This window comes from Loxodonta africana, chromosome 10 (assembly GCF_030014295.1).
Source record: "Loxodonta africana isolate mLoxAfr1 chromosome 10, mLoxAfr1.hap2, whole genome shotgun sequence".
Taxonomy (NCBI): Eukaryota; Metazoa; Chordata; class Mammalia; order Proboscidea; family Elephantidae; genus Loxodonta; species Loxodonta africana.
The window spans coordinates 87,949,834-87,972,852 of record NC_087351.1 but is presented as its reverse complement, the minus strand read 5'-3'; the positions used below and the strand labels follow the sequence as shown (position 1 = coordinate 87,972,852).

General features: G+C 40.0%; 1 protein-coding gene across 17 annotated transcripts in view; it reads right to left on the bottom strand.

Annotated features, from left to right (window-relative positions):
• TTLL5 (tubulin tyrosine ligase like 5) overlaps nucleotides 1-23,019 on the bottom strand; it is a 333,448-nt gene that overhangs the window by 287,073 nt on the left and 23,356 nt on the right. For all 17 annotated transcript variants that reach the window (XM_010588760.3, XM_010588761.3, XM_064292769.1 and 14 more), the window contains 3 exons: nucleotides 11,154-11,236; nucleotides 9,464-9,570; nucleotides 3,141-3,271 (listed from right to left, as the gene is read on the bottom strand). In XM_010588760.3, the coding sequence (XP_010587062.1) occupies nucleotides 3,141-3,271; nucleotides 9,464-9,570; nucleotides 11,154-11,236 (321 nt within the window). The remainder of the gene's footprint in view (nucleotides 1-3,140; nucleotides 3,272-9,463; nucleotides 9,571-11,153; nucleotides 11,237-23,019) is intronic.

Here is a 23,019-nt window from a genome sequence, read left to right as displayed (position 1 = left end):
ATTACTTTAAATCAAACAATGTGTAAGTGGAGAGGGAAGACAGTAATTTGTAAGTGATTAAAAGGTGGCATTTACTTTTGTTCCTTTCCTAGGTTCAGGTTTATGCTTTAAATACCTTTGGATCATGGGAAGAGAAACCAGACAACTGATGCCAAGACTCCCATAGGCTTGCAGAGGCTCTGGGAAGAAGTAGAAAAGGGCTCTGCTCCCCACTTAGGGAAGGTCTGGAGGACACAGGAGAGAAATAGGGACAGAGGGACTTGGGGCTGCTGAGTCTTCCCATCCCAGGCTGGAGACAGTGGCTAACTAACCCTTACTCAGCTCTGCCCTTTGCAGTTTTGATGAAAATACCTCATGTGGCAGCAAACGTTGCTGTTTCAAAGCAGGAAAAAATAAATAAACAAAAGGTGAAAATCGGGAGTTTATTTTTTCTTGGTTTTTCTTCCCTTCAAGAAGAGACAGGGAAGGAACAGGTGAGTGTAGGAAAATGAATCAAACAAAGGCATTTATTAAGCATCTGCCAGGCACCATTCCAAGTGCTTTCCACATATTAATCTATTTAAACATTGTTATACGTTAAACTGTATCCCCCCCAAAAAGATACCGTGAAGTCCTAATCTCTGCATAGATGAATGTGACCTTGTTTGGGAAAACAGGGTTTTTCTTTGTAGATGTTCTCAGTTAAATTAATGAAGTCGAATCCTAATTCCTTCTGAGTGCTGTCTTATAAAAGGGAAAGAAAGACACCGAAACAGAGTCAGAGATGCCACGTGACCACAGCAGCAAAGGAACAGCAAGGATTGCTGGCAGCCACCAGAAACCAGGAGACATGGAACAGTGACTCTTTCAAGGCCCCCAGAAGGAACTGACACTGCCAAGACCCTAATGTGAACTTCTGGTCTCCAGAACTGTGAGAAAGTAAATTTCTGTTCTTCCAAGCCACCCACTTGGTGGTACTTTGTTATGACAGCCCTAAAAGATGAAGACAAACATCTTGACAACACTGTAAGGTCTGTACTAGTAAAAGTCCTACTTTACAGATGAGGAAGCTGAGGCACACGCTACGCTAAAGTCACATAGCAAAAATTCTTAACTACATATTTTCAACTATTAGTGCACTATAGCTTGGAAGTTAACTATTAATGCTCTATTCGGACCCATCCTGGAGCCTTCCATGGGCAAACACTGAACTGTCAACCAATGGTCTTGGCCAGAGCAACAAAGTCTGTAAAGGAAATAGCCTCACCAAGGTGGAAGCAGAAATCCCTTCCCCAAGGAATGAACAACCCACTGGGTGATGAAATCAGACTGGTAAACCCAAAGGTTCAAAGAACCAAAAATTGGTAAGTCTAAGGAGAGCTCTCTCCCTCTTTTCATGCACCTCCTCTACCTATACAATAGGAATAGTCTGTCTCTTGGACTTGTTGAGAAAAAAAACTATCTGTGTCTGCCCTCTCTGTGTGTCTCACCTGATTCTCCTTATGGGAGAAGTGACTTGTCTCATTGGCAATATTGGAAAAACACTAATTGCGTACATGATACCAAGCGTCTTCAGCAATAAAGCGCAGCAGGGAAGAACATGGCCTTTGAAGCCAAACCACCTGGGTCTGAATCCCAACTCTACCATTCACAAACTCTATAACTTATGGAATGTTTCTTAACTTCTCTGTACCCTGGTCTCCTCATCTGTAAAACTGAGAGTAATAACAGTACCTATCTCATAGGGTGGGAGAGCCTGGGTGGCGCAAATGGTTAACACGCTCAGCTGGAGGTTCAAGTCAACCCAGAGGCGCCTCAGAAGAAAGTCCTGACGATCTGCTTCTGAAAAATCAGCCACTGAAAACCCTGCGGAGCACAGCGCTACTCTGACACCCACGGGGTCATCGTGAGTCAAGGTCGACTCGATGACAGTGGTTTTCACCTCCTAGGGTAGCACTCAGAGGAGTGCCTAATGGGAAGTAAATGTTCACAAAGTGTCAGCTATCATTATCACTATTTAGACTCTCAGAAAGATACCTCTCCTCAGGCCACACACTTCCTGCGTCCTCCGCCTCTTCTCCGCATTCGGTCCACGGAGTCCACCTCTGCCCCCACTCCTCTGCCCGGGCCTGGGTAATAAGTTCACTCCAGGGAAGAAGAAATGAGCCGCCCACCTGAACTCGGATCCAGGCCACATGTTCCTATTTAGTTTTACAGCAATACATTTAGATCCAGGGCAGAGAGCCAGTAAGCAAGGCACGCAGGGGCCGACTTGTGTTTACTTACTAATCTGCAGTGAGCAATTTCACACGGGTTTCACCACATCTTTGATCATTTATGGAAGGACACATTAGTGTTACATAAACATGCCCCTGTGTTCTGTACTTATGCTTGAAAGTCTCTTTGATGTGGTGAGAAACAGGTAAAATTAAATTGTACACTACAGTTTAGTAAGTAAGCAGAGGTAAGCCCATGCATACCCTGCTTACTGGGTAATCTGTGCTTGTTCAGATTCCTATTTGGCTACCATGTGTACTTTTCATTCAGTCTGAACTCAAAGGAGAGTGTGACTAATTGGCACCTCCAAACTCTAACAGTGAAAGATACATGATACTCTTCCAAAGGTATGTGAGCCTCCAAAGGTATATGGCCCTCCAAAGGTACCTGGCCCTCCAAAGGTACCTGGCCCTCCAAAGGTACCTGGCCCTCCAAAGGTACCTAGCCCTCCAAAGAACACAAATCACACAAGTCCAGAAATCAAGGTGACAGAAATGTTCCTCAAATGGCAAGAGGAAAGGAGACACCAAGAAGCAAGCACACGTTGTTCATACGTAGAAGCATACAACCCTCATGCAGGCACTAACTCTGGGCAGTGAAGACAGCAGACATCGAGCAAAAATATACAAGACAGAGGCAAGACAGAGGCACGTTTATAAGACACCAACGTGTCCTTCCATAAATGCTACTGACGAGCTTACTAAGAGTAATAAGTCAGAATAAAAACAGTTTTAACATTATCACTGCAACTGTTTCACTAGAGAGGCACAATTTTTTAAAAATTAGAAAAGCCCTATGTGGTTACTGACTTGAGGCAGCCCCTGGAGTGAATCTACCACAATTTCAGCTGCTGGGGACTGTGGCATTCCCAGTCAAGCACTTACTACAGAATTCCGCGTACTCAGCTGGCAGGAGGAAGGTCTGAGGGAGGATGTGAAAAGCCTTGAATCCATGCGTGTGCTGCATTCGAACGATGTTTTTATATAGTCGGTCCTTCCGAGTTAGTTCATAAGACCTACAAAAAAATAATACAAGTATTTCCATTTCAGTAAACTATGACTTAGAGGTTTTCCTGTGTTATCATGTTTATTAGTCATGTTTGTCAAATGGATTTTTTGTTCAGATTTATTAAGTTATAATTTACGTAAAGTTCACCCTTTTTAGTATAAAATTCTGAGTTTGAACACATACAATTATGTAACCACTACAACAAAGTTAACCCTTTGTAGTCAACCCTTCCAATCACCACCAGCTCCTGGCAAACACTGGTCTGTTCTCTGTCCCTAGTTTTGTTTTTTCCAAAAAGCCAGATAAATGGAATTATACGGTATGTAACTTTTTGACTGGCTTCTTTCACTGAGTATAAGGCATTTGAGCTTTATCCTTGTTGTTGCATGCATCCGTGTTTTGTTCTGTTTTATTGCTCAGTAATAATCCACTGTATTGGTGTCCCCCAGTCTGTTTATCCATTCACAAGCTGAGGGATATCTGAGCTGTTTCCAATTTGGGGAGATTATGAATGAAGTTGCTACAGGCATTTGCTTACAGGTTTTTGAATGAACCTGAGTTTTCATCTCTTGGATAAATATCGAAGTGTGGGACTGCTGGGTTGTATGGTGAGATGTATTCGTTATCTGTTGCCACATGAGTTATTCCAAAACACAGCAGCTTACAGTAACAACAAATATTTACTATCTTATATGGCTTCTGTGGGTCAGGGACATGGGAGGGGCCCAGCTGAGTGCTGCAGTCTCTCAGGGTCTCTCGAGATGTTACAGTCAGGATGCTGGCCAGGGCTGCAGTCATCAGATGTGACTGGGAGTGGAGGATCCGATTTCCAGATGGCTTTTTTTTTTTACTCATGGATGGTGAGCTAGTGCTGGCTGGTGGCAGGCTTCATGTGAACTTTTCCATGTCATTGAGTGCCCTCATAATAGTTCACTTCTCCCAGATCAAATAATCCAAGAAAGCAAGAAAGAAGCTGCAGCGGTCTTTTATAACCTTGTCTCAGAAGTTACACATTGTTATTTCTGCCATATTCTATTTGTGAGAATCAAGTCACTAAGTCCAGCCTCAAGAAAAGAGAAATTAAGCTCAACCTTTTGAAGAGAGTTCAAAGAATTTCTGGACATATTTTAAAACTATCACATACATATATCTTGAACTTTATAAGAAACTGTCAATCTGTTACCATCCAAATATAAGAAACTGTCAATCTGTTACCATCCAAATAAGCTGTGCTATTTTGCATTCACACCCACAACATATTAATGTTCCAGTTGCTTCATCTCGGCCGACACTTTGTGTTGTCTGGGTTTTTGTTTTTAGTCATTCTAGTAAGTATGTAGTGATACCTTACTGTGGTTTTAATCTGCGTTCCACTAATGACTACTGATAACGAACATCTTTTCACGTACTTCTTTGCCATCTGTACATCTTTTTTGATGAAGTGTCTGTTCAAATCCTTTGCTACTTTTTTTTTTAATTGGGTTGTTTGTTTTCTTATTATTGAGTTTTGAGAGTTCATTATACCATATTATGCAATGTTACATTTTCTGTATATAAATTCTTTACTGAATATGTGTTTTATAAATAATTTACAATTTATATTGAAGTGTTCTAAAATAGACTTCAAATATAAACAAAAAATACTATGCTCTAAGTTTGGCTTTTGATAAATATACTCAAACTTCCACAGTCTAAAAAACAAAACACATGAAAAAAAATTCTTGCATCATAAAGCCTTATCTATAGAGTCTATGCCTATTCACTACCATAAATCATTATGAAATATTTTAGGAACCATACTTATTTTAGTCTAATTGAACCATAATTCTCTTCATACAAAAAAATCTGGATTATCCAATTAGTGACAAAGTATCAGGACGCTAAATAACACAGTAGAAACCTAAAGCATTCTGGGAATTTTTATGCCAACAGGCATCTACAGGTTGTGACTTTCTAAGAAACAAGGCCTAACAAAATATTTTTGGGTTAATTACAAGCACAGATGCAGATGAACTGGGAAACTTTAGATACTAAAAAATCAAAATTTGTAAGTTTTTTTTTTTTCCCCAGGAAAAAAAAGATCAGAATATCTGAAAACAGGACTGATGGGGGAAATGAAAACTATGGTAACCTGATCCATATTTGTAGACCTAATAACAGAGCAATAATTGCCTACCCTCTCATGTAACTATATGGAGCTTACAATAGTGATAGAAGTACCAAGGACCTGTTATGTTCCCCCTGCATAAGGTCTAAAATAGACCTTAATTTTACACTATAATGATCCTGTTGTAGTAAAGTCCGAATCACTAAGATAAGGATTCCACAGAGAACTAAATTACATTACTGAGAGATAGATACCTAAGAGGTAAAGTTATAAAGAAAAGCAAAGAAATGATCACCTTAAAAGTCAGGGTAATAATTACCACCTACATCAGGAGTGTAACCTGGTGTATTTCAAAAAAGGCACTTCGGTTAGCCTCAGCTAGACTCATGAGTCTAAAGTTTGTTCCGCTACTTACTTAAAAACCATCTCAGAATCTGTGCTGTAATTCTTAAATACTTACTCCATCTGTTCCTCAGTTCAACTTTTTACTATCATTTCTTAAATTCAAAGGTTGTTTTGCTAAACCTAGATATCACAAATACCTCTTTCTTATCTACTGCCCCTCTTCACAAATCTAGAACAGAGGTACTCAAATTTTAGTATACATAAAACCACCTGGAGAGCTTCTTAAAAATGTAAGTTCCTGGGAACCACCCCACAAAATTCTGGAATGACAACATGATCCTGCATTTTACACAAGTACCCGGGGTGATTCTGATACAGACAGTCTAAGGACCGCATTATAATAACAGTGATTTAGTTTAGAACAGTAATTTCCAAACTTCCATGATACAAATCACCTCACTGCTTTTTAGATATATAGCTTTCTAAGTATATATTTACCTAGAAACATAAAGCATCTAGAAGGTGCTTTTTAAATATAAACTCTGGCAATGGCGATTCCATAAATCTGTGATGGAACCTGTGAATGCATATTTTTAAAAACTGCTCCAGGTAAATCTTACCATCAGGGAATCAGAATCCCAGAACCAGAGGATAAGAAAAGAACTTACTGTCCTACAGATGCCCACCATTAGAGGTCTTCAGACTTTTTTGCTTGATACTCCCTACACGAATTTTTGGGAACTATGTACCCCTTTTCATGTTTAACTTCGTATCTAAGATTTTTCATCATAAATTTAAATTGTTCCAAAGGATCTGATGAATGGTAAATATTGTTTTAAAATAAAACTCTAACATGACACTTTTAAGTGTATTCAAGGGAATCTAAATAACATCAGGATTCAATATCCACGACCATTCATTTTTTAAAATGTTATTAAAGAAAAAGGTCCTTTTGCCAGTAACATTTTTCACCTTTTTAATATACTTTTTTCTGACATTAACATGTATACAGAAAAGTACACAAATGACAAGTGCAAAGCATGATACGTTTTCTATGACGTGAATGCTCCTGTGTAACTACCACTCAGATCAAGGTGTAGACCATTCTCAGCACCTCCAGAAATCTCCCTTGTACCCCCCCCACCCAGATACCATCATCCCAATCACCCTTGTTTTTAATTCTTCCATTCCATTTCCCCCAAAGAATAAAAACCAAAACCAAACTCGTCGTTGAATTGATTCTGACTCATGGCAACCCCATGTGTTACAGGGTAGAACTGTTCCACAGGGTTTTAATCTTTATTGAATCAGATTGCCAAGACCATCTTCCACATGCTGCTGGATGTGTTCAAATCACCACCCTGCTAGGTTAGCAATCAAGCACAAACCATCTGCACTACTTAGGGAACTCCCCAAAGAATAGTTTAGCCTAACAGAACATATTTAACGCTTGTAAATCTTTTACATCATAACATGCCTTCTCTACAACAAAGGTATACATATAAGTTGATATACAGCAAAACCTGCAAAAGCCAGAACCTGTGTAAGGCAGAAACCTGTCAGAGAAGGAAAACTCAAATATTTTCCACTAAAATGAGCAATGGAAAGTGACATGATTCCACCAGCCTGAGTCCAGTGCAACTAGTTAGTGCCCAGGTACTGACTGTTCTGACAGGGATCACAACAGAGGGTCCCAAATAGAGCTGAAGAAAAATGCAGAACAAAATTCTAACTCATAAAAAGACTGGAGACCTCACAGAGATTGGAGAAACCCTGAGACTACAGCCCCCAGATACCCCTTTAGTAATGAAGTAACTCCTGAGGTTTACCCTTTAGCCAAAGATTAGACAGGCCCATAAAACAAAACGAGTCTAAATGGACACACCAGCCCAGGGGCAAGGACTAGAAGGCAGAAGGGGACAGGAAAGCTGGTAATAGGGAACCCAAGGTCAAGAAGAGAGTATTGACATGTTGTGGGGGTGTTAACCAATGTCATAAAACAATATCCGTACTGTTTAATGAGAAGATAGTTTGTTCTGTAAGCTTTCACCTAAAGTACAATAAAAAAAGAAGAAAAGTGGCAAGACTGTACCCTGTCAAAGGCAGAAAACTTGTGAGACCTGGAAAATAAGGCAGTCCCATCAAGTTCCGGCTCTCACAGGTTTTACTGTATATTTTTTTTAATTTTCTGTGATCATAAGATTATAATCATTCATACATACGTGGGTCTGTGTGTATATACACATACATATACACACAGACCCACATAAATACACACACATATATATATTGGATTATCATTGCAGATACTGTACTATTACCATAAATATTACAAATTTTGATTAAAACGTATTAAACATAAGAATATAAGTTTTATTGGAAGAGAAGGAAAAACTAAGGGAGAAAAGCCCTAAATGGAGCATAAGTCCTGGAAATAAAATAACATGTAACCACTGACCTAATGAAAAATATTATATTGGATTTGTATCTCTTCATTCAATAGATGAGACTAGCTTCCCGCTCTATTAGGTCATGTATCTCTCCGTAGCTGAGTATTATTTGCTGATAGAATGAGACAGAGTTCAGTATCAATTTCATTCCTATTTCCCAGTAAACACTGGGAAATTTTGTTCACATAAACAATACCTAATACTCACATAGTACTTGCTATGTGGCAGGTACCCGTTCTAAGCACTTTATATTAAATCCTCACAACAGCCCTATGAAATATGTGCCATTAGCATTCTCCTTTTACCAATAAGAAAACCAATGCCCAGAAGGTGTAACTAACTTGCCCAAGGTCACTAAGCAGAGCTGGGATCTGAGTCCGACTAGTTGGCTACCGAGTCAGGCTTATAGTCAGTAGGCAACACTGCTTATCTCCTGCTGTTGCTAGGTGCCTTCGAGTCGATTCTACTCATAGCAAGCCCATGTGACACAGTAAAACTGCCTCACAGGGTTTTCTTGGCTGTAATCTTTTTAGAAGCAGATCACCAGGTCTTTCTCCTGTGAAGCTGCTGGGTGGGCTCGAACTGCTAACCTTTCGATTAGCAGCCAAGCACTTAACTGTTGCGTCACCAGGGCTCCCTCCTACTGCCTATCTAGGCTCCATCCATAGATGTGACTGGAAGGAGTTTTATTTAGCAATGACACTCAATTCTCTCCTAATTATACGTCAAAAATCACAAAATGATCTGTTATCAAAATTATGCCTAATGACGTATCAGCTGACAACTTACGTCCTCCTTCAATTCCGTTAAAAGTAAAGAAATGGAAATCACCATCATGCAAAAACAACTTGTCATGCTATTACTAGAATTCGATTAGACCCCAATTTTTATTGTACTAAGTTATCTGGATCCCTTGAAATTCTTACACCCATGGAGATACTGAAATTCCAGATGGGCCATTCTTTCACAAAAAGGAAAAAAAGTTAACTGTGAAAAGGGAGGTGAGAAAGGAAAACCTACCCACTTAATGTGCTCTCAAGCAGCTCAATTTGAAGAAAGAGAACTTATGGGACTTGGGATCCAGGAACTGTCTCCTTTAAAACCATTCGTGTCTACAAAGCCTTCATTTATCCCCAGGGATATGAACACCTCAGTCTGATCTGCAGACTGTTGCCCTATATCACAGACTTCTTCTTCTTTTTTTTTTTTTTTTTAAATGACATTAAGTATCTCTGCTGGCTGCCTGCTCTGATGTCCCGTACCTTTAAATGGAGCAAAGCAGCTACAACAGTATTACCTGGGAAAGTGATTAACCTTTTGTGTTTCAGAGAGGGTGCGAAGTAAGAAGGGCTTCAGGTGGGATCCTGTCCACATGAGGTTATAGTCAGTGCTGCTTGGGTGAACCTGAGGACAGATAAAAAGACAAGAAGGTAAAAAAACATCAGCGATAGCCCCTCTCCAGGGAAAGCAATAGCAGGAAAGGTCATTGTGATTTTTTTTCAACCACAGAGCACTCTTACGTAGGCCTAGCTAGGATGTGAGATAAAAGCAGAAACTCACAGAAGCTGGGATAATCAAGTTGTAAAAGTAATTAAGATGTAAAAACAAAATAAATTAAACCTTCTACAGAAGTCCATAGCGTCTAATACTCCCACATATCAAAGTATAAGATGAGGGCCCAATCCAACACTTTCCTCAAGCTGTCCTTACATCCTTGTATATGCTGACTATACAGTACTAATCAGAACTAAAACCTTATAGTGGCAAACCAACCTGGAATTCATTTGTTCATTCCTTAGAATTCATTTGTCTATTTATTTAACAATTACTTACTCTGTGTCTGTGTTGTGACAGGCACCATGTTAAGCCTTGGAGATAAAACAGTACAAGACAGGAAATGCACTGAGATCAGAACTTCCTCAAAATGTCTATTTCAGACTACAACCTGGGATAAAGAAAACTCTAGCAATCGATTATTAACTGATTATCAATTGTCTCAAAATATCTCTAGTGGAAATCTACCTGGCATCTCTGCCTGTCCCTTTCAATGACAACATCCCAATTTTCTTTAGGGAAAACCTTACTCCTTGGTTTTGAAGGACTTGCCAATAATGCACTCGTCCCCTGCCCAAGGAATCCCTGGTGGTGTAGTGGTTAAGAGCTATAGCTGCTAACCAAAAGGTCAGCAGTTCAAATCTAGCAGGCGCTCCTTGGAAACTCTATGCAGCAGTTCTGCTTTGACCTATAGGGTCGCTATGAGTTAGAATCGACTCGACAGCAATTAGTTTGGTTTTGGGTCCCCTCCCCAAAGGGGTGGGTCTATGACCCAAGCTAGGCCAATTATTCTACCTCTAGAACGATTCTTGAGCAGGGAGAGGCACAAGGACAATGAATGGAGTTGGTCACTTCCATAACAGTTCCTTGAGGAGACGGTCCTGAAGATTCATGTTCCTAGATCTCTGGGGCTGTCCTGATCATTCTTCCAGCAGCCTGCCTTCTCAGCTATTCCTCTGATTCTGTTAGCCACCCTGTTCACACCGTTCCTACAAATCCCTTTTGGCTTAAGTTAGCCAGAGTCCATTTCTGTTGCTTGAAATTAAAGATCCCTTCTTTTTTTTGCAGAAAAAGTCATGGAAATCTTTTTTGTGTATTGCTAGGAGAAACAGGTAAAGCCACCCAGAAATTCAATCCAAGTTCTCATTGTCACTAAGCATTGGTCCCATGTACTTTCTAGAGCTGGCCTGGTTAACTGGTAAAGTCAGGTAGGTGGCTAGGATTTCAGCTTTTGAGCAAATTAGGTGAGACAGTAAAAATGAGCTTGCTTCATGAAATTCATGTGCATAACTGATACAACAGCCCCAATAATGGACTCAAACATGAAGATGGTGCAGGACCCGACAATGTTTCACTCCATTATACTAAGGTCTCCATGAGCTGGAGTCAACTTGATTGCAACTAACAAGAACAAGAAGTAAAAATGAGCTTACTTCATGAAATCCATGGGCTGTCAGAATGCTGCGTACCAGGCGACTGTCTGTTCGTACAATCTTATAGGACAAATGATAACGTTCTAAAGAAAAACACAGAATCAAGTTCAGTAACCAGAAAGTTAACTGTAGAGACAGAAATAAATTGCAAGATGGTAGCTTGCTAAATTATACTCAATAACATTATACTGTTACACTTATGCTGCTGTATAGGGTAAGGATTATTTTGGACCAAGGGTTCTTAACCTGAGACTACTTTTGCGTCAGTAAACACGGATGAGGAAAAAAATTACATTTTTGCTCTTAGTGGTTTCTAGTTGAAATTTAACATAACCTTCAATTATGAACGTAAGTAACAAAGCACAGCAGTATTAGCAGTATCTGTGACTGCCACCAATAGAAAAAAAAAAAAAAAAAACCAAACCCAGTGCCGTCGAGTCGATTCCGACTCATAGCGACCCTATAGAATAGAGTAGGACTGCCGCCACCAATAGACAATAGCTATTATTACTCTACAAATGTTTCAGTTATCTCAAAATATCACTAGTTCTCACAGTATTTAAAAATCATGGTGATTAACAGACCCATCGCTAGATCTTCCTACTTAATTTATTAACAAAAAAAGCACATTCATCAGAATTAAAAGAAAATTTATATCTGTATTTCAGTATGATTAGTTTCTTTTGTAATCATATATTTTATAAACTTAAAACATTATTCTGATAAGTAGCCCATAGCTTTCTGCAGACTCCCAAGCAGATCCATTGCACCAAAAGGGTTAAGAACCCCTGCTCTAGATAGTCCTCTGTGCCCAGTAATGTTGGTTACCAATAGATTCTAGACCAGAAAACTGGTGACCCAAGAGCCAAATCAAGCCTGCATACAAGGTTTGTTCAACATTCACAGGTTTTAAAAATAAAACTGCATTTATTGCTAGCCTTTTGAAATGGAACAAATTCATACAAATATCTAGGTGTCTGGCTTCTCTTGAAAAACCTGGCAACCCTGGGCTCTCTCTCCAATGGCAAGAGTCAACCGGAGAACTGCAACTGCTCCCTCAGGACGGTTCACACCATCCAGTTCAGCCCACTACCCGCCTGGCCTGCCTCACTCTCACATACCCTGCCAGCCTCCTATAAGTAGCTGCATTTGTGAACCCTGCCTGTCTGAGATGAAAGTTCTGCAATCACAACAGATTTCTATTTATAGCAAAACCTACAAAAACTGGAACCTGTGTAAGGCAGAAACCTGTCAGAGAACAAAAAAAACCAAACCCACTGCCATCAAGTCACTTCCGACTCACAGTGACCCTACAGTCAGAGAAGGAAAATTCAAATATTTTCCACTAATACACAGCAACAATAAAGTGGTAGGCTACAGTCCACGAGAGTGTATCCCACCTGAATTTAGAGACCATCTCAAGAACAGATTTGACATAGTAAACGCTAATGACCAAAGACCAGACAAGCTGTGGAATGACGTCAAGGACATCAACCGTGAAGAAAGCAAGAGGTCACTGAAAAGACAGGAAAGAAAGAAAAGTCCAAAATGGATGTCAGAAGAGACTCTGAAACTTGCTCTTGAACATCAAGTAGCTAAAGCAAAAGGAACAAATGATGAAGTAAAAGAATTGAACAGAAGATTTCAAAGGGCAGGTCGAGAAGACAAAGTAAAGACAATGACATGTGCAAAGAGCTGGAGACAGAAAACCAAAAGGGAAGAACATGCTTGGCGTTTCTCAAGCTGAAAGAACTGAAAAAAAAATTCAAGCCTCGAGTTGCAGTAGTGAAGGATTCTACAGGGAAAATATTAAACGACACAGGAAGCATCAAAAGAAGATGGAAAGAATATACAGAGTCATCACACCAAAAAGAACTGGTCGACGGTCAACCATTTCAAGAGGTGACATATGATCAGGAAACAATAGAACTGAAGGAAGAATCCAAGCTGCACTGAAAGCTCCAGAAATTGATGGAATATCAATTGAGATGTTTCAACAAATTGATGCAGTGCTGGTCACCTGCCTATGCCAAGAAATCTGGAAGACAGCTACCTGGCCAATTGACTAGAAAAGATCCATATTTATGCCTCTTCCCAACAAAGGTGATCCAACAGAATGTGGAAATTATCAAACAATATCATTAACATCACACCCAAGTAAAATTTTGCTGAAGATCATTCAAGTGCAGCGAACTACCAGAAATTCAGGCCGGGTTCCGAAGAGGACGTGGAACCACGGATATCATTGCTGATGTCAGATGGATCTTGGTTGAAAGCAGAGAATATTAGAAAGATGTCTACCTGTGTTTTATTGACTATGCAAAGGCATTCAACCGTGTGGATCATAACAAATTATAAATAACATTGTGAAGAATGGGAATTCCAGAACACTTAATTGTGCTCATGAAGAACCTGTACATAGACAAAGAGGCAGTTATTCAGACAGAACAAGGGGATACTGTGTGGTTTAAAGACAGGAAACGTGTGCGGCAGAGTTGTATTCTTTCACCGTACCGATTCAATCTGTATGCTGAGCAAATGCTCCAAGAAGCTGGACTATACGAAGAAAAACGAGGCATCAGGATTGGAGAAGACTCGTTAACAACCTGCATTATGCAGATGACACAACCTTGTTTGCTGAAAGTGAAAAGCACTAGAAGCACTTACTGATAAAGAACAAAGACCACAACCTTCAATATGGATTGCATCTCAACATAAAGAAAACAAAAATCCTCACAACTGGACCAATAAGCAAAATCATAATAAACGGAGAAAAGATTGAGGTTGTCAAGGATTTCACTTCACTTGGATCCATAATCAACACCAGTGGAAGCAGCAATCAAGAAATCAAAAGATATGTTGCATTGGGCAAATCTGCTTCAAAAGACTTCTTTAAAGTGTTGAAAAGCAAAGACATCTCCTTGAAGACTAAGGTGCACCTGACTGAAGCCATGGTATTTTCAGTCACATCATATGCATGTGAAAGCTGGACAATGAATAAGGAAGACGGAAGAAGAACTGACACCTTTGAATTGTGGTGTTGGCAAAGAATATTGAATATACTATGGACTGCCAAAAGAATGAACAAATCTGTCTTGGAAGTACAACTAGAATGCTCCTCGGAAGCAAGGATGGCGAGACTATGTCTTAACATACTTTGGACATGTTGTCAGGAGAGATCAGTCCCTGGAGAAGGACATCATGCTTGGTAAAAAATATGGTTAACGAAAAAGAGGAAGACCCTCAAACAGATGGATTGACACAGGGCTGCGACAACGGGCTCAAGCCTAACAATTGTGGGCATGGTGCAGGACCAGGTAGTATTTCGTTCTGTTGTACGTAAGGTCGCTATGAGTCAGAACCAATTCAACAGCATCTAAGAACAACACACCCTGTCAAAGATGGAAAACCTGTGAGAGCCGGACAACCAAGGCAGTCTTGCTGAGTTCCAGCTCTCATAGGTTTCACTGTATACCCAAAGACTAAGATTTACTTGAAAGAGCCCTGGTGGCCCACTGGTTAAAGCGCTTGGCTGCTAACTGAAAGGCTGGCAGTTCAAACTCAAGCTGCCCCACACGAAAAGGATGTGGCAGATTGCTTCCATAAGGATTTACAGACTGGGAAACCCTAAGGGGCAGTTCTGCTCTGTCCTACAGGATAACTGTGAGTCAGAATCAACCCAACAGTAACAGGCAACATTTACTCTGGACCACGAACATTCGATCTCTTCCTATGTGTTAGTACAATCCATTTAAAAAAGTTAGCTAAGAACTCTACAGAACAATGTTTTAAAAAAAACTGCTTAATGAAAAATCTCTGAAATGAGTGTAATAGAGAAACTTATGGTCCTAGAATAATATCCAGGATCTACAATCAACTTGACAGCACTGGGTACTGGGTACAGTCAAAGGACCCCACGTGTCTGTCAGTTTGTCGTACTGTGGGGGCTTGCATGTTGCTGTGATGCTGGAAGCTATGCCACTGGTATTCAGATACCAGCAGGGTCACCCACGGAGGACAGGTTTCAGCTGAACTTCCAGACTAAGACAGACTAGGAAGAAGGACCCGGAAGTCTACTTCTGAGAAGCATTAGCCAGTGAAAACCTTATGAATAGCAGCGGAACATTGTCTGATACAGTGCTGGAAGATGAGCCCTCCAGGTTGGAAGGCACTCAAAAGATGACTGAGGAAGAGCTGCCTCCTCAAAGTAGAGTCGACCTGAATGACGTGGATGGAGTAGAGCTTTCGGGACCTTCATTTGCTGATGTGGCACAACTCAAAATGAGAAGAAACAGCTGCAAACATCCATTAATAATCGGAACCTGGAATGTACGAAGTATGAATCTAGGAACATTGGAAATCGTCAAAAATGAAATGGAACGCATAAACATCGATATCCTAGGCATTAGTGAGCTGAAATGGACTGGTATTGGCCATTTTGAATTAGGCAATCATATAGTCTACTATGCTGGGAATGATCGAACCGAATGTGGAAATTATAGAACGATATCATTAATATCATGTGCAAGCAAAATTTTGCTGAAGATCATTCCAAAGTGGCTGTAGCAGTATATCAACAGGGAACTGCCAGAAATTCAGGCCAGTTTCAGAAGAGGACGTGGAACCAGCGATATCACTGATGATGGCAGATGGATCCTGGCTGAAAGCAGAGAATACCAGAAGCATGTTTACCTGTGTTTTATTGATTATGCAAAGGCATTCGACTGTGTGGATCATAACAAACTATGGATAACATTGCGAAGAATGGGAATTCCAGAACACTTAATTATGCTCATGAGGAACCTTTACATAGATCAAGAGGCAACTGTTCGGACAGGACAAGGGGATACTGATTGGTTTAACGTCAGGAAAGGTGTGCGCCAGGGTTGTATTCTTTCACCATACCTATTTAATCTGTATGCTGAACAAATACTATGAGAAGCTGGACTATATGAAGAATGGGGCATCAGGATTGGAAGAAGACTCATTAACAACCTGCGTCATGCAGATGACACAACCTTGCTTGCTGAAAGTGAAGAAGACATGAAGCCCTTACTAATGAAGATCAAAGACCACAGCCTTCAGTATGGACTGCACTTCAACATAAAAAAAACAAAAATCTTCACAACTGGACTAATGAGCAACATTATAATGAACAGAGAAAAGACTGAAGTTGTCAAGGATTTCATTTTACTTGGATCCACAATCAACAGCCATGGAAGCAGCAGTCAAGAAATCAAAAGACATGTTGCACTGCGTAAATCTGCTGCAAAGGACCTCTTCAAAGTGTAGAAGGGCAAAGACGTCACCCTGAAGACTAAGGGGCGCCTGACCCAAGCCATGGTATTTTCAATAACATCACACGCATGTAAAAGATGGACAATGAATAAGGAAGACCGAAGAAGAGTTGACACCTTTGAATTGTGGTGTTGGCGAAGAATATTGAATATACCACGGACTGCCAAAAGAACGAACAAATCTGTCTTGGAGGAAGTACAACCAGAATGATCCTTAGAGGCCAAGGATGGCGAGACTGCGTCTTACATACTTTGGACGTGTTGTCTGGAAGGATCAGTCCCTGGAGAAGGACATCATGCCTGGCAGAGTACAGGGTCAGTGGAAAAGAGGAAGACCCTCAACGAGGTGGACTGACACAGTGGCTGCAACATTGAGCTCAAGCACTACGATTTTAAGGATGGCTCAGGACCGGGCAGTGTTTCGTTCTGCTGTGCACAGGGTCGCTATGAGTCGGAACCAACTGGACAGCACCTAACAACAACAGTCCAAGGAAAGCATTTCTCTATGAATTTATGTGAAAACACTCATACATCCCTGCTGCTACTTGCCCAGTCCTGGCAGGAAAGCCACACAAAGCAGTGACACAGGAGGAGCTGAAATGAAAAGGCCAGGGGCTCCATACTTCTCATTCTCGTGGCAAACTTTTAGAGCCCAGTTACAGGTTTTCCCAATGATAAATCACTGTTGTGCTGCCTTTGGAATACTGTTAAAAGAAAAGCAACGCAGAGTCGTATGTGTTTACCTCAGTCTGGAGTGAGATGTAAGAAGGAGTCCAGAGCACTGCTTAAGAGTATGTGTTTCGCTCCTGGAGAAATGGCTGGTTGCACGTTAGGGATGGAAAGTACCAGATGAGCCTGGACTATGTTGTTGTACCAAAAAAGAAGGAACTCCTCAAAAACTGACTGGGGACAAGTCACAAAGAGTTTGACGGGCTCCCAATGGCCAAATCTGAGACAACTTAAACATAAAAATGAGTAATGCCAGAGATGGATTATAACACATTTATAAAAAGAAAATAATCCCTGTATCCACACCACGGAAGAGGTGAGGTGTGTTGGTTTCCTACTGCTGTTGTAACAAATTACCACATACTGGCAGCAGGTTTTGGTTTTTTTTTTTAGCAGCTCAAGAAGCCCTGGTGGCAGAACGGCTAAGCACCTGGCTGCTAACTGACAAGTCGGTGGTTCAAGTCAATGAATCAATTCCGACTCACAGTGACCCTATAGGACAGAGCAGAACTGCCCCATAGGGTTTCCAAGGCTGTAATCCTTACGGAAGCTCATTGCCACAACCTTCTCCTGCACAGCAGCTGGTGGGTTCAAATTGCCAACCTTCTGGTTAGTGGCCAAGGGCTTAACCACTGTGCCACCAGGGTTCCTGGGAAATCTGCATAGGGACTACATACTAAATAAGAGCATTTTATCAATGACAGATTTCCTGGGTGTGATCAGAGAATATCCTTTTTGTAATGAGATACCTGCTGAATTAAGTATTTAGGGGTGAAGAATTTGAACTAACTCTCAAATGGTTCAGAGCAAGAAAAAGAGGCAGAATACAGCAAAATTTAATAACTGGTAAAGCTATGGGAAGAGTATACATGTGTTCATTGTGCTATTGTTGCAACCTGTCTGTGGCTTAAAAATTCCTAATTGAAATGTTTAGAAAAATGAAGAAAATCGGGTCTTTTCATTATGATAACTGTGATCACTAACATCTCCATTTTCACACCTGCAAAAGTCAAAGCACTATCAACTATGCTGTAACTGCTCGAGAAAAGCACCGCGCCCAACTCTGTGCCCGTCATGCAGCGTTCATCTCTCAGTGCCAGGCCACAGGGAAGGAGATCAGCAGGGTGTGTAAAAAAAACCGAAAATGATTACACAGGGGTTGGGAAACAGGGGTGAATAATCAAAAAAAGAGCATGTCCCTGGAGCCGGACCCCCAGGGTTCAAATCCTGGCCCTACCACTTCTGACTGTAGTCTTGAATAAGTTTATTTAATTTATTTATGCTCATTTTCCCCACCTGTAAAATGAGGTGATTCAGACAAGAATCAATGGATACCAACGGGTGAGAGATTGCTGAGAAATAGGATATTCCTATCACATCAATTCCTCCCTGAAACCACAGAATTTAGTGCTTACTTCACAGGGTAGCTGTAAGCACTAAATCAGTTAATATCTGAAAAGCCTTCAGAACAACTGTTCTAAAATACATAGTATTTTTACTATGGTACATGGTAAAATCTAAAATTTTATATGATATGTATACAGCAAATATCTTTTCTTACAGTAAAAAAGTAAATGCACAGCTAATACATAATATTACAACAGTCAACTCTACACTTACATATTGTTTACACTAAATACATAAACAAGCTACATATACTCTTTTTCCTACTCCTAATACAGAAGAAAAATGCAATCTTCACTGCACAGATCAGTGGCAGAACCAATGCTTACAGCATATACGTGATCAAGCGGTGACCAACTACTTTGAATCCATGCCACCTAACTATAACCCACGTCAGGACGTACTGAACATGTCCCCAAAGGGGAGTGCAAGAAAGGGAGGGTGGGATGATGCAATCAACAGCCCTGTGTCCAATAACGCCGGTTACCAGTGTACCTTAGACCAGAGGACATAAAGTGGTGACTCAAGGATCAAACACAGCCTGCACACATCTTATTTCTCTCTCAAGGTGTTTTACAAATAAAATTGATTAACTACTTAAAATTAGAAGAATCTATATAAAAATCTAATTTCTGGCTTCTGTTGAAAAAACCTGGCAACCCTAGGATAGAGTTAATTGGCATGGAGAATTGCAAATGCCAACTAAGCCTATACGGCCGCCCTAGAACAACCCACCTTATCCTATGTTTTCTTCCATATACCCACAAGAGCAGGGCGTGGTCCCCTTTGGCTACTATCAGACTGCCAAAGATCCCATTTCTGCGTCTCTAAATGAGAACTGCATCAATTCCACCGTGAAACCATAGCATTTCCTCTCTTCACCAACCATTCACATGTGCCCCAGGAGCAACCCGCAGGGCTAGGGCCCCAGGCAAGTTCCAGGATAGACTGCAGCAGAGCAAACAAGGAACTGATAACCTGTCAGCACAAATTTATGTAGGAAGTGGCCTAAGGGGTTAACACAGAATTACCTAGGAAGTGGGGAAGTTGCCTAAGGGATTCAGACACAAATAGCATGGGAAACCAGAAAGTCAGTCAAGTGTTTATCAAGTACCTACTATAATATTAGGTGGGACCATTTGAAACTCCCAATATTTGAGTATTTTTTTCCCCACCAAAATTACAATTTCATATTGTTGTTTTTTTGCTGCCGTTAAGTCTTCCCGTAACTCATGGTGACCTTTGTTATAGAGTAGAACTACTCCACAGGGTTTTCTTGGCAATAATATTTGTAGAAGTAGTTCAACAAGCCTTTCTTGCCACTATAAATAGTATAAATAGTGAGTGGTGCAAACGGTCAATGCATTCAGCTTCTAACCAAAAGATTGGAGGTTCAAGTCCACCCAGACAAGCCTCAGAAGAAAGGCCTGGTGATCTACTTCTGAAAAATCAGCCATTGAAATCCCTATGGAGCAGACTTCTACTCCGACACACATAGGGTTGCCATGAGTCAAACGACAACTGGTTTATAAACAGGGTGAGACTTTTGGAACACAAGAACGACTCCTCCAACGGCAACAGAGTATAGCTGTGCCACACTACCAGAAAATTAGGTTTCTACCTGCCACGCAAGACTACTGAGCACTTGGAATGTGACTAAAGTAATTGAGGAACTGAATTTTTATTTAACTTTAACTAATTTAGATTTAAATTTAAAAACTGGTAACTCGATTCAGTTATCAGAAAACTTACTTGGAGTAACTTGAGTATGTGAATACAGTTTTTCAACTACAAATTTTATAAAATCTAAACACAGATCAAATATTTCCAACAAAAATTTAGTGCCAAACTGAGATATGCTGCACATGTGAATGTAAAATACACAGCAGATGTAAAATACCTCATTAATGATTTCCTATATTGAGTAACTGTAGAAATAATGTTTTGGATATTTTAGGTTAAATAAAATACATTATTAAGTTTCATTTTTTTTTTTTAATGGGCTATTGAAGACTTAAAAATTACATATGTAGCTTACATTATATTTCTACTGGACAGCACTTGCCATACAAATACAAACTTAGGAAACTGATAAATTTAAAGGCAAATTAACAAAAAGATGCTTCATTCTAAAAAAAGATAGAACTGAAAATACCTCAGCTTCTAAAACACAATTCCATTTACATAAGTTTAAAGTACATACAACTTTGAAAATATGTAAAGAAGGGAAAAAATATATTCCTGAAATAGTTCACAAATAAAGCATAAGAAATTACACTGTATCAAAAGTATTAACAGTAAATTTAATGAAGCATTTAATAGACAAACAGAAAAAACAAGTCTGTCACCTAACATGATGAGATCGACAGAGGTAATTAACTAAAGTCCCAGATACAGTTCTCAAGGGGATTTAACCGTAGGATTATGACCTGAGTAGATCTATGGCAGCTATTTAAAATAGCCCCAAAATGACACACAGAGTGTTTAACAATTCAGAAAGCTGAGTCTGCAACGACAGCAAGTCATTCATATCGTCTTTTTCATAAATGAAGGTCAAGAAAAATATTAAATCTCAAGGAAATGGGGAAGATGCAGAAAATTCAAAAATAAGAGTTTAAGAAAAAAATTAGTGGTTTTTTCTTTAATTATAGAAACATGTAGAAAGAGAAAACACAAAGATTTATAGGTTCTAGAAAACAGTGATTGCTTGAATAGTGGAATGACTGTATTGACAGATACTATTTTCTAACAAATGTTAGATATCCTAAAAAAGACAGGGCCACCTATTGCCACAGAATTCATAGGTTCATTTATGTAACAGACAGACCCGAAGAAGTACGTTTTAGGCGGATGATTTACTTCTGTGGCTTTTATCCACCTTTGACATTTTGGTTCAAATCATATTTAGAGGGAGTTTCTCAGCAAAAGGTAGCAAACCTTCAGTTAGCCAGGCTTCAGAGAACATGAATGAACCATGTCCCTTTAAGTGGTAACCCAGCAACTTGCTGAGGGGATTAGGTACACCAACCCTTGGGATGGCAGGAGGATTCAAATCCCAGAAGCAGGTGCTCACTGTCCTGTGAACTCCTGGCTTATTATGGGCAATGGCAGACCTTGAAGTCATTCTAAAGCCCAGCAGATCATATTGAAAAAGAACAGTAAGGTACACACATTTTGAGTGCCTACTATGGGCCACAAGAACTGTGGTGGTGTAGTGGTTAACTACTTGGATGCTAACTGAAAGGTCAGTGGTTCAAACCTACCAGCTGCTTTGCAGGAGAGCGATGTGGCAGTCAGCTTCCGTAAAGATTACAGCTTTGGAAATCCTATGGGGCAGTTCTACTTCATCCTATAAAGTCACTATGAGTTGGAATTGACATGACGGCAATATATGCCAGGTATTAAAATGATATTTAATCTTCACATGCCTGCTAGGCAGATATTATCTCCAATTTACTAATGGGAAACTGGTTAAGAGCGTTTAAGTAACTTGCCCAAGGACTCACAGCTAGTTAATGGCCAAAGCTGGGATTTAACCAATGACTGGGAACCCACATCTAGGCTACACTACATTACAACTCTGATCTACAGCACGTTTACCCCTGAAGACAACTACAGGTTAATCCCAGACACAAGGTGTTGCTTAAAATTAAAAAGGAGTGGAGAGAAATGAGATGAAAACAGAAAAACAAGAGAGACCATCAGCAAAAACAATAGTTGGTCCTTTGAAAAGATCAACAAAACTTGCAAACCTTTAGCTAGACTGACTGAGAAAAAAGACTCAAATTTCTAAAATCAGAAAGGACATTAATACTGACTTTATAGAAATAAAAAGGATTATAATATGAATACTATGAACAACTGTACGCCGACAAATTAGATAACCTAATGAAATGGACAAATCCCTGGAAATACACAAGCTACCAAAACTAATTCAAGAAGAAATAGAAAATCTGAATAAACCTGTAACAAAAAGATTGAATCAGTAATCAAAAACTTCCCAACAAAGAAAAGCCCAGGACCAGATGGCTTCACTGGTGAATTCTACCAAATACATAAACAAGAATTAACATCAATCCTTCTCAAAGTCTTCTAAAAAACAGAAGGGGAACAACACTTCCTAACTCATTCTATGAAGCCAGCATTACTACCCTGACAACCAAAGCTTGAAAATAGCATCACAAGAAACCTACACATCAATATCCTAATGAATATAGACTTAAAAATCCTCAACAAAATACTAGCAACCCAAATCCAGCAACATAGGAAAAGGGTTATATATCACAACCTCCTAGTTTGTTACGTAGGTAGTGCCTGGGGTCTTAAAAGAGTGCAAGTGACCATCCAAGGTACAACAAGTGGTCTCTATTCATCTGGAGCAACAGAGGAAGAAGGGGAGTCAGAAATAGGAGGATACAGAATGTGTGGCTAATTGT